The sequence below is a fragment of the Mustelus asterias genome, chromosome 4, assembly GCF_964213995.1.
Source record: "Mustelus asterias chromosome 4, sMusAst1.hap1.1, whole genome shotgun sequence".
Classification (NCBI taxonomy): Eukaryota; Metazoa; Chordata; class Chondrichthyes; order Carcharhiniformes; family Triakidae; genus Mustelus; species Mustelus asterias.
The window spans coordinates 54,745,546-54,760,290 of record NC_135804.1 but is presented as its reverse complement, the minus strand read 5'-3'; the positions used below and the strand labels follow the sequence as shown (position 1 = coordinate 54,760,290).

At 41.4% G+C, this 14,745-nt stretch overlaps 1 protein-coding gene across 3 annotated transcripts in view; it reads left to right on the top strand.

The window, feature by feature from the left end:
• Positions 1-12,149, top strand: part of mbtps1 (membrane-bound transcription factor peptidase, site 1) — a 151,618-nt gene extending 139,469 nt beyond the window's left edge. For 2 of the 3 annotated variants that reach the window (XM_078211045.1, XM_078211044.1), the window contains exons 20-23: positions 1,615-1,746; positions 2,262-2,388; positions 9,111-9,241; positions 11,352-12,149. In XM_078211045.1, coding sequence (XP_078067171.1) covers positions 1,615-1,746; positions 2,262-2,388; positions 9,111-9,241; positions 11,352-11,545 — 584 coding nt within the window. In that variant the 3' untranslated portion in view covers positions 11,546-12,149. Of the gene's footprint in view, positions 1-1,614; positions 1,755-2,261; positions 2,389-9,090; positions 9,242-11,351 lie in introns of all 3 variants that reach the window. The other variant, XM_078211046.1, reaches the window with a different exon arrangement.
• Positions 12,150-14,745: the final 2,596 nt, after the last annotated feature.

The window sequence follows — 14,745 nt, the reverse complement described above, 5'->3', positions numbered from 1 at the left end:
CCAAAAAATACTCTCTACAGACACATCGGCTGGAATTTTGCTGCCCACCAAGGGAATCAGAGCTGGTGAGCAACAGACAATGGGAAAGTCCGTTGACCCTGGGTGGGATTTTACGGTTTCGGGACAAGTGAGGCCATAAAATCCTGCCTGGAATGCTTTTACCCAGGTGCTCTTACTTTGAGACAAAGGACTGTGGTTCGAACTTGGCTTTATTAAAAACACTCAAAGAATCAAATTGACATTTCCCCGAAACTAGGTAAATTGCCTGAGACAAGTATTACCCAGTCTGGTGATGTCATTTGGGCTGTTGGATTCAATTCGCTGAGCTCACGTCGACAGATGAACTCGGGGTTTTCTTGACATGAAGGTGGATTTCACATGCCCTCTTGCACTGTCCCAGGTCACAGTAGGTTGGTGGAGTCTTCGCTGGAGTTTGTCTCAGGATGGCTTTTTATCTCCTGCTCTCTGAGCCTATCTGGAATGTTCTCTGGCTTTCAGCCAATGGGGTGACTGGGCAGGTGCCACAAGCACACGAGGTTAGGCCAGGTCATCATCTTTGTACATATCCTGAAAGGAGATATGGTTAGTAGTGGGGAGTCTGGCTGAAACTAGAATACACAATCATGATGTATTTTTCTATAGTTCTGATTGGGTTTCAGGCCATAATGACTCTTCCATTGTTAAGTTTGAGCCCCTCTATTCAAAATATGAAGTCAGATTTAGCTGTATCAATTTAAAGTGTCCAATTTTATGTTGGGTCTAATTGCTTAGGCCACTGTCCATTTGACCACAGTAAGATCAGGGTTTATCTTTGACCTCGGGCAGGGATGAAACAATGATCAGGCAGGGGACAAGGCTAGCCCATTGCACTTGGGGGTGTGCTGACGCCAGCGATTGTGGTTTGCCCAGGCTAGGGTATAGTAAAGGATCAGGGTAGCCAATGAGATGAAACCAAGGCTTTACCTGATGCAATTTTTCAAAGCCAACTCAGCCTTTTGGCTAAGATGAAGCATTCGATCAAGCCCGGTAAGGGGTGCAATGTCTCACCCTGTCGGATTGGATCTTGGGGACCATGAATTGGCTTCAATTTGAATTGGGTTTATTGGCTGGAATAAAAGTACTGAAGGTACCAATTTTAAAAAAAATTAGGATATATCTTTGACCTTAACTACTCTTCCACACCCCTCACCAGCACCATCATGTGCTGTCACATAGTTCCATGTATGCAGCAAAAAATTGGCAATTTCTGCTCGAATATGATCAGTGATTGAACATTCACAGCCTCGTGTGTGGGGCATTCCAAAGATTCACAGGCCTGTGTGTGTGAAGACATTTCTCCTCATCTCAGTCCAAAATACCCAATCCCGAGCTCATTTGCGAGTGCTTAAAATCCTTTTGCTGTGCTGCATGGTTTGCTGCCAACTTTGGATGTTCTGGAATACAATGTTACTAAATCACTCTTTATGAGTATGAGAAGTTCTGGTACAAGAGGATTTTTTTTAATGAGTCTGGTCTGTAACGTTTTGTTTGTGACTTTTCTGAACTCTTTTGTCACGTGAGTGCAAAGTTTTTGAAGAGCTGACTGCACACTTGTCCTTTGTTTCCCCTCCCCAGATTGCTTCTGGTTGCTTGATGCTCTTCTTCAGTACACCTCGTATGGAGTGATGCCCCCAAGCCTAAGCCACTCTGAAAATAGGCGGCAGCCCCCCTCTGGAACAGACCACCCACTACCAGAGAGAATGGAAGGTAAGGCTGTTTGTAAACTCAGGACTCAAGTACATGCATGGGATTATGGGGATGGGCCTAGGTGGGATTGTGGTCAGTGCAGACTCGATGGGCCGAATGGCGGCCTCCTGCACTGTAGGGATTCTATGATTCTACAATGCAAAACCTGTTCAATTTTTGATTACTGAACTTCAGTTAATGATACCAAGTTTTATTGGTGATAAACTCCTGATAAATTGAATTCACATCACTGGCTCCCATTGTAAAGATTTACATTTGATAAAGTATATATTGTTCTGCAAATGTGCTCCAGTTCCCCCTGCTGGTTCAGATTTAAATTGCTCTTTGAAAATTTGAACATTTTGAGGTACTTTCATTTGCTTACATACTTATAAGTTGATGCTATTTTCTTTTACATGTTTGTTTAAGATGTTTTATAGGGAAATTTATAAGCACCACCAAATATTTAAAATGTTATTCTATAGTCCAGGTTGAACAATGTTTGATTCTGATTCTGTTTTTATCCTAACTCCTAGGCAACCACTTGTATCGATTTTCCAAGGTACTTGAACCGCACCTTGCAGACCCCAAACCTCGACCTTTGCCAGCATGTCCTCACTTATCTTGGGCTAAACCGCAACCTCTAAATGAGACGGCACCAAGGTTAGCATGTGACAACAGATAGCTATATTTTTGTTCTTTTCAATACGATTTTGTACAAATCATCATGACAAAACATTAGCAATTCTTAATTTTTTTAAAGTCAGAAGTGAAGCAAGTATTTAAGTAGAATTCAACAGTATCCGTCAGTCGCAAAGTATTTATTTAGAGTGTTTCAGCAGCTCTCGGGGTAGAGAGAAGAGAAATGTCGAATTTTCTGATCTGCAGAACATACATAAAACCATAGAAATGTTAAGACACAGAGGCCATTCAGCCCATTGTGTCTGCGCCACCCAATAAAGTAAAAAGAAGAAACTAGCCACTCATTTTAATCCCATTTTCCAACACCAAGTCCATAGCCTTGCGGGTTACAGCACTTCAGGGGCAAATCCAGATACCTTTAAATGAATTTGGTGTTTTGCATCAACCACCAATTCAGGCAGTGAATTTAGATGCCCACCATCCTCTGGGTAAAAGGTTTTGCCTCCTGTCTTTCTGCCCCCCCCCCCCCCCACCCCCCCACCCCCAATCCTCCTTCTTATTATCTTAATTCCATGCCCCCTGGTAACTGACCCCCTCAGCAAGGAGAAACAAGTCTTTCCTGTCTACCCTGTCAAAGCCCTCATCATTTTTGTACACAATTAGGCCATCCCCTTAGCCTCCTCTGGTCTAAGGGAAACAATCCCAGTCTATCAAATCTTTCCTCATAGCTGCACTTTTCAAGCCCTGGCAACATTCTTGTAAATCTCCTCTGTACTCTCTGCAGAAAAGTTATATCCTACCTATAATGTGATGACCAGAACTGTGTGCACAGCTTAAACTGTGGCCTAGCAAGCATTTTATACAGTTCCATCATTACATTCTGGCTTTTGTATTCAATACCTTGCCCCATGTAGGAAAGCATTCCATATGCTTCCTTTGACCACCTTGTTCATCACCTTCAGGGACCTGTGGACACGAACTCCAAGGTTTCTCACTTCCTCAATATCCTCCTGTTTACTCTGTATCCCCTTGCTTTGTTTGCCCTTCCAAAATGCGTAACCTCGCATTTCTCTGGATTGAATTCCATTTGCCACTTTTACACCCACTTAACCAAAACATGAATATAAATCTGGAGACAACAGCTATCCTCTTCACTGTCAACTACATAGCCAATGTTTTTGTCATCTGCAAATTTCCCAAGCATGCCTCTGTCATTTAAGTCCAAATCATTTATATACACAACAAACAGCAAGGGCCCCAACACTGAGCCCTGTGGAACATCATGGAAACTGCTTCCCATTCACGAAAACATCCATTGACCATTTTGCCGCCTGCCACTCTGACCAGTCTGCCATACATGAAGTCAGAAAGTAGAAACAGAAGAGATGGGGAAATAAAAGTTGAGAAGCAGGTGGAACAGTCCTAAAGAAGAGATTCACAAAGGCTTTGGAAAGTTGGCCAACAAGAGTTGTGCAGGAATTCTTCTGGAAGGCAGGTGGTGTTGAAGGTGCAATAGAGGAAGTGTGGAATGAGTGCCAAAGAATGTGTGAGGTGATGTGTAGCTGAGAAATAAGTAGGGTGCGGTGAATCTATGGAAAACCTTCTCTGGCAAGAGAAGCAAGTGGAGTTGCTCCTGTGAATGAATAATGAAAGAGATGGTAAAGGGCAATGTGCGACAGTCTGTATGGTTGCTGTGTGAGGAGGCAGTGTGACCAGTATAATATGGATAATTTAGCATTAAGGCAGGAAAAGTGTAGACATGGGGGTGCAACCAGATATTACTCTGCAAGTGACAAAGAACTCAATACTCATTCTGATTTGGTGAAAAATAGTTAGCCTTGGTATTGATCAGATTATTGGGTTTCTAAATGGAAGGGAAATGCTTGAGGAAGCAACTGGTCAAGGCGGAGGGATGCAGATTACAGGTACAAGCCAAAGGTTAGATTTTATTTTACTAACCACTGGGAGGAATTGACTTCTCAACATCAATATAATGAAGCAGCAGAGTGGTTATTGATAAATGGAGAGATCAAAATCTGGGTTTTTCCAAACTGGTTTCTGTCCACAGCAGCAACAGCTTTAACCAAAGTCACAATTGCCATCATTTGTTGACTACGTTCTCCCCCTCCCATCAATCTCTCCAACCTTTGACTGTCCTCTGCTGAACCATCAGCCTCCAAAACCTTTCCTCTGTTCTTCAGCTCAGTGATGCATCCTTTGCTTGGCTTAGCTTTGCAAAGGTATCCAGAGCATGTCCTTCAATTATTTCTTAGACAGTTACCTCACATTTTCCCCAGGGATCTCCATTTGCCCCTCTTTCTCATCCATTATGGCCCTTTGTCAATCCCACATGTGTCCTGATGTCTCTGTGCTACTTCTCTGCCATGTGTCTTGATTCCGCCACTGCATTTGTTGTCAGAATTGGTTGTCCAATATTCTGTACTGGATGAGCACAATTCCTTCCAGTCAATCATTGGGATACTGAAAGCCATCACCTTTGAGCTACACCACTCATTCCTTACCCTTGCTGCCAGTTTATTGCCGCTCCCAATCATTGGTTCCGGTTAGTTTCCAATTCGGTATCCTGTTTATTATAAAATACAGGTTATTTCCAACTTTATAACTTAGCTTACGTCAGGGTCAGACAATGTGATGTTGAAGCTCTCATCCATGCCTTTGTCACCTATCTACTCCTTCTGTGATCTGCATGGTGACCCTTGGTGACACTGTCCAAAGGCAGCGATATTATTACCACTACAGACCCAAAATCCCCTGACCCATTTGTACCTAGAGTTATCTTTGTACTCGACAATGGGGCTTATCTGAGTGTTTCCCAAAATATGGAAGACAACTTTGGTTTTGAGGAGGTGGACTGTCATGTTTTTTAAAAAAAACTTTTGGTTTTTTGCAGCCCTCTAAGAGGCACTATCCTGGTGTGTGTAAGTTAAACCAGTGCATCACTGGTACAGCGAAGTGAGGAACATTACGTAATTGAGCAGGCATTTAAAGGATATTTATTTTGACTCCTTTGGTAAAATTGTACTGGAGTTTTAAACAATGACCAATCTGCAGGACAATAAAAATATTGAAAAGTTTTCAAGTTTCTCTACACAATCGTTCTTTAGTAACTCATTTGTTCTTGGCTGTTTGACTCGGTGACCTCTGGGAGGCCATTCTATGTTTACAATGGATCCCAGGAATAGAGAGGCTAATTTTATAATTGTATCCTCTAGTCCTGTTGATGTTTCATACAAGGTTAGCATTGTTTTATAAGCTATTTATAAATAGGATTTCTTTGGATATTTTTCAACATTAGCATTTCTCAACAGTTTCCCTAAAATTGATGCTGAGTAATTTTGTCCTTGTATGAAGTCAGTAAGGCATGTCTGCTTTTCCATCTTGGTGATTTCCATTTTGCTTATTCAGCAAAGTGGCATTATTAGGTTTATCGTGTGCCTGTATTATACTGAAAGTTGGTTGATCCCAGTCTGGGATCCAGGGTGGATAGTTGAGCAGGTAACAAATCATGTTTGCAATTCTTAACCATTCATTTTTCTCTGTGAGAAGGCGTACAATGTGTAAAGAGTTGATTATTTTTTTGAACAGTACTTGGAAGGTGATGTCAAAAATGTAAACTTGGCGTCTGTGATCTAGAAGGTCTGTATTGTACAGAGTCCCAGGTTGTCAAATATTTGAAGGAACGTAACTGCTATAATTTGAAATGTCTAAAATATTCCATTATGAGAGGAGCCATTATCCAGACAACAAATAAAGGTGATGGAAAATATGATATTTAGATACTAACTACATGACCAGGCTCAGCTTCTCCAACATTCACTTCTGTTGGTTGCAGCAATCAAAGAAATGTTTTTGTCTTCCCTCCCAGCTGGCAATATTGCATGTATGAGCGTTTGAAGGAAATGAGGTAAACCATTACAAGCACCAAGTTAACTATGTCCTCTCCTCCACCAAAGATGCACAATTGTAAATGGTTTACTGCTATCCATTAGCAACCAGAATCTATTTGAAAAATGCGAAGCTAACTTGAAGGATCAAGTCTTTTCTTACCAAAAAAAATCAATTTATTGTAATCAGCTTATGGCAATTGAAAATGTGGCATAATGGACAGTGAAGGTGGTTATCTCGGATCGCAACAGGATTTTGATCAATTGGGCCAGTGGGCTGATGGATGGCAGATGGAGTTTAATTTAGATAAATGGGAAGTGATGCATTTTGGTATGTCTATTCAAGAATATGAAATAGGAGCAGAAATAGACCATACAGGCTGTCAAGCCTGCTTTACCATTCAATATGATTAGAGCCGACCTTCGGCTTCCACTCCACTATCTGCCCCTCCTTGTGTTCCTTGATTCACTGAGACCAAAATCTCTCTCTCCCAGCCTTAAATGTATTCAAAGATGGAGCACCTGCAATTCTCTTGGTTAGGGAATTTCAAAGATTCACAACCCTTTGAATTATAGTCAGAGGTTTACAGCATGGAAACAGGCCCTTCAGCCCAACTTGTCCATGCCGCCCTTTTTTTAAACCGCTAAGCTAGTCCCAATTGTCCACATTTGGCTCATATTCCTCTCTACCTGTCTTACTCATGTAACTGTCCAAACGCTTTTTAAAAGACAAAATTGTACCTGTCTCTACTACTATCTCTGGCAGCTTGTTCCAGACACTCACCACCCTCTGTGTGAAAAAATTGCCCCTTTGTATCTCTCCCCTCTCACCTTAAACCTATGCCCTCTAGCTTTGGACCCCTCTACCTTTTGGGAAAAGATATTGATTATCTAGCTGATAAATGCCCCTCATTATTTTATAGACCTCCGTAAGATCGCCCTTCAGCCTTCTACGCTCCAGAGGAAAAAGTCCCAGTCTATCCAAACACACCTTGTAACTCAAATCATCAAGTCCAGTACCATCCTAGCAAATCTTCTCTGCACTCTTTCTAGTTTAATAATATCCTTTCTATAATAGGGTGAGCAGAACTGTACACAGTATTCCAAATGTGGCCTTATCAATGTCTTGTACAACTTCAACAAGATGTCACAACTCCTGTATTCAATGTTCTGACCAATGAAACCAAGTATGCTGAATGCTGCCTTCACCACTCTGTCCACCTGTGACTCGCACTTTCAAGGAGCAATGAATCTATACCTTGGATCTCATGTTCTGTAACTCTCCCCAACGCCCCACCATTAACTGAATAAGTTCTGCCCTGGTTCAATCTACCAAAATGCATCACTTCCCATTTATCTAAATTAAACTCCATCTGCCATTCATCAGCCCACTGGCCCAATTGATCAAAATCCTGTTGCGATCCGAGATAACCACCTTCACTGTCCATTATGCCACCAATCTTGGTGTCATCTGCAAACTTACTAACCATGCCTCCTATGTTCTCATCCAAATCATTAGTGTAAATGACAAATAACAGTGGACCCAGCACCGACCCCTGAGGCACAATACTGGCCACAGGTCTCCAGTTTGAAAAGCAACCCTCTACAGCCACCCGCTGGCTTCTGTCATCAAGTCAATTTTGTGTCCATTTAGCTACCTCAACCTGGATCCCGTGAGATTTAACCTTGCGCAACAACCTACCATGCGGTGCCTTGCTAAAGTCCATGTAGACAACGTCAACTGCACTGTCCTCATCTACCTTCTTGATTACCCCTTCAAAAAACTCAATCAAATTTGTGAGACATGATTTTCCACTCTCAAGGCCATGCTGACTGTCCCTAATCAGTCCTTGCATCTCTCGATGCCTGTAGATCCTTTCTCACAAAATACCTTCCAACAACTTACCCACTACAGATGAGGCTCACCGGCCTGTACTTCACAGGCTTTTCCCTGCAGCCCTTTTTAAACAAAGGCACAACATTTGCCAATCTTCAGGCACCCCACCTGTGACTATCAATAATTCAAATTTCTCTGCTAGTGGAGCCACAATTTCCTCCCTAGCCTCCCACAATGTCCTGTGGTACACTTCATTAGGTCCTGGGAATTTATCTACCTTGATGTGCTTTAAAACTTCCAGCACCTCCACCTCTGTAATATGTATACTCCTCAAGACATCACTATTTATTTCCCCAAGTTCCCTAACATCCATGCTTTTCTCAACAGTAAATACTGATGAATTAATTTCTGATCTCCTGGCTAAATGATCAGCCCCTTATCCTGAGATTGTGCTCCTGTATTTCTGCTGGTTGGGGAATCTAAAACAATCTGAGTTTTCAGAATCTTGTATGTTTCATTGAGATCATCTCTCATTCTTCTAAACTCTAGAGAATGTCGACATAATTTACTCAACTTCTCATCATATGCCAAGCCCTCATCCAAGGAAATAATTTAGTGAACCTTTGTAATACTACCTCCAATGCAAGTATATCCTTCCTTTTAAAATAGAGACTAAAACCATAGTGGATTTAATACTGAAAAGTCTGCAGAGAATTTCATTTGGAAAGCTAAAGATAGAAACGTTTTTTCTCGGGTTTAGATGTTTAAGTCAAACTTCAATTGTTTCCGAGCTTTGAGAGGACATTTCTAAAAGTTAGTTTAGTGCCCCTTTTCCTCCGTTCCACATAAAAGCTGATCTCAAATCTGAGTTTTAACATGAAATAATTTAGATTGCCAATTGTAAATATTGCTTCAATTAACAGAATGATGCAGTAAATTTAGCTTCTGGAATTAGTGCAAGGTTATGCCACAAATAAACAGCTTTTATTGCTTTTCCTCAGTAACCTTTGGAAGCATCAGAAGCTGTTGTCCATTGACCTAGACAAAGTGGTTCTGCCAAATTTCAAGCAAAACCGTCCCCAAGTGCGACCTCTATCACCAGGTGAAAGTGGGGCCTGGGACATTCCTGGAGGTGAGTACTGGAGTCACAACACTTACCTCTTGTACTTGAGAAATTGGAAAGTGAAAAGCATCCAGGGTGATTATGCTCCCCCAGCTCAGATTGCCAAGGACCATATTTTCCAAGTGAAAGAACAATGGGAATATGTGCGCAAATAACCCAATTTCTTGTTGCTATATTTATAGGCTAAATTCAAAAACGTTGCTAAGTAGTTTGTGCTGTGAAACACTGGGTGATCTGTCATGTAATTGATTAATATTGCTGTTAAAGTTCATAATGGAAGACCTTTATTTTTGGTGCCTTCATGTCTGAGTGACACTGAGGTTTGTAGGATTGGATGGGGCCATGGGGAATAAGTGAAATGTTACAGATCTTGATGAATGTTTTTGGATTTTGTTGCATATGTTTGCTTAAAGATTACTTTAACAGAGTGAACTAGTTACAAGAAGAATTATTTCTTTAGGATTTCTTTCAGACTTGGTCTGCTGCAAGTGGTTGTAGTTAGAATAATTTAAGGCAATCCAAAATGTAAAATTGTGAAAATCCCAGCAAGGCCTTTAGAGAAATAGGTTCCATTTTTCAATGATCTGCAGTTTAGCATAAACAAGACCGCTGAACTGGATGAGAACACGTCTTCAGTTTAATGTTTTACATTTAAAAATAATGTTTAATGTTATGTCACTGAAGCTTAGACTAGAAAGATTGACTTGTGACCGTAGATTTTGAGTATCTATATTTTCATAGTAAGACAAGAGAATCCGAATGGAAGAAACTATCAGCATAAAGTTCTTCAGTTTGATCTAACATACCAGAGCTTTTCTTTTGTTACATTGCCTTCACAAAACTGTTTCTAGATAATTATATTGTCCAAATATCACTGGATGCTACATGGAGCAGTCACCCAATTAAGGCCTGACATGGGTTATTTTGTGATGACAGCTGTATTTTCCTACTGTTGGAGCAACTCCCTTCTCTGGGGAGGCTACATTTGAGGCAGCACCTCAGTGGCAAGTCTGATGGTAATTAGAACCAGAGTCTCTGTGCCCCAGTGACAGAACCACTTCATCACTCTCTATTCCTGAGGAGGGTTTTCTACTCCATTCTGAGGCTTTAGGCCTCTTTGTTTATTGACCTCTCTGCTGGCAACCAAGGACACCCTTCATGTCGAGGTGCCCTTGCATTTACCTGCCTCAGCAGCCCAGTGGAGTTACTGGTCTGAAGTTATCAGGTCTACCTGCTGGCCTTAATTGAAACTGTCTTCCAGAGGCAACTTTTTAATTGGCCAGCTCTGGGGACAGCCTGCCACGGCCACTTCAGAGTTTGTCGTCCCGGAATTGAGGCTGATATTGAGGTAGTGATCTAAGTGGGAAAATTTGTCTCTAAATCTCCAGGACCAACGTAGGAGATCAGTCCAAAATACATTCCAGATAACCAGATAGAATTTTGTTGTTGGGCTCGTCCAGACCAAGCTGCCCACCTGTTAGAGTATGTCGTTTTTATCTTTATTGTCCAAACTACAGGAATTATTAAAGTCAGCTCAATTTAGTTGCATGCCTTTTATCTGAGCAAGCAGCCTAAACGATTGAGGTGTTGAACTAGATGTACTTCACAGTTCATTAGCAAACTGTCAAGAAATGGCTGTTGGATCTGTTACGTTCGTTACAAGTGTGCTACTGTCCTGGATATTTCCAGCTTATTGAACATTTGCAACAGTATTATTGAGCTCAGTGTACCTTTCACTGCTAATGTAATGATGTTTCCAAATTTAGAAAGACCTTTTAAGGGAAGAAAGAGATATTGCATGATTGAGAGATGCAAATCATTTGTCCTTTTAAGCAATGCTTTAGTATCAGCAGTGTGTATTCTACTTTCTTCTGAATTATGTGGGGATTGTCTATCTTAGTCTATTTTGACCCATTAACAGCAGGAACTGCTTCCTTTGAAAGGAACTGCCAAAGTGCCACTATTTCCTGGGTCTTGCATGTATCAACTGACTGACAGAAAATAACTCCTTGTCTTTTCATTAAGGGCCAATTCACAATTACTTGTCATTCTTCTACTTCAGCTGAATGATGGAGATTGAGCACTATGGCATTTAATCGTGATCTGTTTTGCTTTTAAGGTATTATGCCTGGTCGATATAACCAAGATGTGGGGCAGACAATTCCAGTTTTTGCTTTCCTCGGTGCTATGGTGGTGCTTGCATTCTTTGTGGTGCAGATAAAGTCCAAGAGCAAGCCAAAGAGACGGAAGCCGCGGGTCAAACGTCCTCTACTGCTCCAGCAGGTGCATCCACCCAAGACACCATCTGTATGATCGCGCCAGTGGACAACGACTAATCAAGACACACCCACTGTGGACAGGAAATTGTGCTGTTGGCTGCTCCAAATGAGTGTTGTAAAAATATCCAGTGAAAATAACTTCATGGATTTTCTGACATTGTTGACTCATTTAAGATAATGTGGTTTCAGCTCAGTTGAGGAGACCTTTTTTTAGAGCAACCATAACTACCAAAGACATTGTGTTTGGTTGCTTTGTATTTATATTCCCCTGGGAACAAAATTGTTCTAACAAATCAGCCAGTACAGACATTCGGACACTTTGCTTCAGTTTTGGGTTTTGTTTTATTGTCACCATGTAGAATACTTGTTGCAAGGACATTTATTGGTGAGAAATGTATTTTGTAACATGAATCTGCAACCTTGCCAGGCTCAAGTAAAGAACGAATTACTGATACAGATAACATGGGCAATGACACCTGGAAGAATAATTGGTAATAACTGTACCAAGGCGCTCTGTGCTTGAATTGACTTATTTTTATAAAATGGAAACTGCTATAATTCACTGTAAATATTTAAGATGGCAGTTTGCAACCTATTTTCGCCATTATCGGTGGAATAAATTTACAGCTCAGCAAATAGACACTTTCTGGAAAGTTGATTTGATTTTTGACCATTCTCATTGCACAAAGGAAATTGGACCAAGTACACCTTAACACAGGTAAGTGTGCTCATGTGAAAGCCAGGAGTTCAAATCCTTTCAAAATGAGTTGAGCACTTTATCCCGGCAGTTTGGTCATGCAGCATCTTTTGTTTATCCAACCAGGATTTTGACCTATACTTGTGGAATAGAAATAGGTAATCTTGTTTTTGTGTGTTTTCTGACGGTAATCTGTAATTTAGCCCCATGCTGATGGTGGTCTGCGCTGTTAATTAGTTGATCCAACATGAGTTGAAATCCTAACTACCCATGTATATCCTTCCTACTGTTACCCTGCATTTTCTGGCATTGCAAGTTGGGGAACAGTGTTAGGGACTTGATGTTTTACCTTTCTCTTCATTCACATAACTCAAATCTTGTTAGAAGCAGTAATGTTTAATGTGATGATGACAGGACAGAAATGAAACAGGGAAAGAACAGAGCATGTAACATGAGTGACCATCTGCTATCCTATCACCTCCTCTGCTTGTTGACTCACGTTAGCTCCCAGACAAGTAGTATCTTGACAAAATTCCCATCCTTGTTTTCAAATCCCTATCTCTGCAATCTCCAACCCACAATCCTCCCAGATATCTGCGTTTCTTTAACCTTGGCCTCATCTGGATCCCCAATTTTAATTTCTGTAGCATGGGTAGCCATGCCTTCAGTTGCCCGGGACCAAGCTCTGAAGTTCCCTCCCTGCACCACTCTGCCTTGCTACCCCTCTTTCCGCTTTAAAGACACTGCTTAAAACATACCTCTCTGACCAAACTTTTGGTCACCTGACATAACATTTCCTTATGTGACTCGGTGTGTTATAATGCTCCTGCAAATACCTTGGGAGATTTAATTATGTTAGAGATGCCGAACAAATATAAGTTGGTGCTGAAGTGCCTCTACTTGAAGAAAATTGCTTCACCGTGTCCTCTTAACAGGTTCTGTAGTTTTGACGACAAAATTGAGAGAGGAGTGAAGTGAGGACCCTTGTTGCCCTCCATCATTGCTCACGCAGTTTGTGATTAGCTTTAAAGTCACTTGCCTATTGCAATAAAGTTGCAGTACCTGTTGTCCTCCACAAGAGAACATGTTTGAGCAACATGTTACTATTAGCAAGTACCAGTGACCTCCAGTAGCAGAAATCAAATCCTGCAACAATTAGCAGTGGACTAAGATTTGAAATGAAAACAGCGCTGGAAGAAAAAACAGTAAATGTTTAGACTCTGCATGAATTTTGCTTCCAATTTACCTTGTAAAATCTCTGTGGTACCAAGATGGCATAGTGGTACAGTGGTTAGCACTGCTGCCTCACAGGGACCTGGATTCGATACCCGGCTTGGGGCACACTCTGTGCGAAATTTACACATTCTCCCTGTGTCTGCGTGGATTTCCTCCGGGTGCTCCGGTTTCCTCCCACAGTCCGAAAGACTGGTTAGGTGCATTAGCCTTGCTAAATTCTCCCTCAGTGTACCCGAGCAGGCGCTGAAGTGTGGCGACTAGGGGATTTTCACAGTAATTTCACTGCAGTGTTAACTTAAGCCTACTTGTGACACTAATAAACTTCTAGCTTAAACCTGTTCTCAGTAGAATAATACTACCCAATTTTTGGAATTACTTTATTATATTATAGAATCCTACAATGCAGAAGGAGGCCATTCAGCCCATCGAGATATTCTGCCATATCATGTTGCATGCCTTTAAAATGTATTGGGGTGATGGATACTTTTTAGAAGTAGCATAATCTATGGACAATTAACCTGAAGAACATGTACTCCATGGGCATTGGGTGATCTTTTGTGGTTTCTGTACAGACACAGACATGCCTGAGCATATTTTTGAGAAGTAACTTGCAAATGACCTTCACATCGACTACTGTTCACCACTTCAGTGGAAGAGATTTAAAATGAGAACGGCTGCCAAACTTGCTGGCCCATGAAGATGGAATTTAAGATAAAGAAACTTCTGAGGCAATTCACAGCTGGAATGTTGATGCAATAGCAAACACCCGTCATTGTGTGATGAACTGCTTAGCCATCAACTCATTGTATAGCTAATGGAAAACACTGATACTATTGTTTCATGAGAAAACTGGTTTGATATGAAATGTCTTATTAATCCACAAGGGTAGCTCAGCAATGGAGTCTGGGGCCAACACTTCAGATTTTGTCCAGGAAAAGGAAAGAGCACTAGTTTAAAAAGAAAGTCATCTTGGGTAGTGAAGGGGGTCTGATTCATTTTACCTGCAGAATCATCACCTTCATTAAAGGAGTTTTTTTTTCTTTTGTGGGACATGGACATTGCTGGCTGGTTGCCCTTGAGAAGGTGGTGGTGAGCTACTTTCATGAAACACGATGTGGAGATGCCGGCGTTGGACTGGGGTAAACACAGTAAGAGTTTTAACAACACCAGGTTAAAGTCCAGCAGGTTTATTTGATAGCAAATGCCATTAGCTTTCGGAGTGCTGCTCCTTCGTCAGATGGAGTGGATATCCACTCTATCTGACGAAGGAGCGGCACTCCGAAAGCTAATGGCATTTGCTA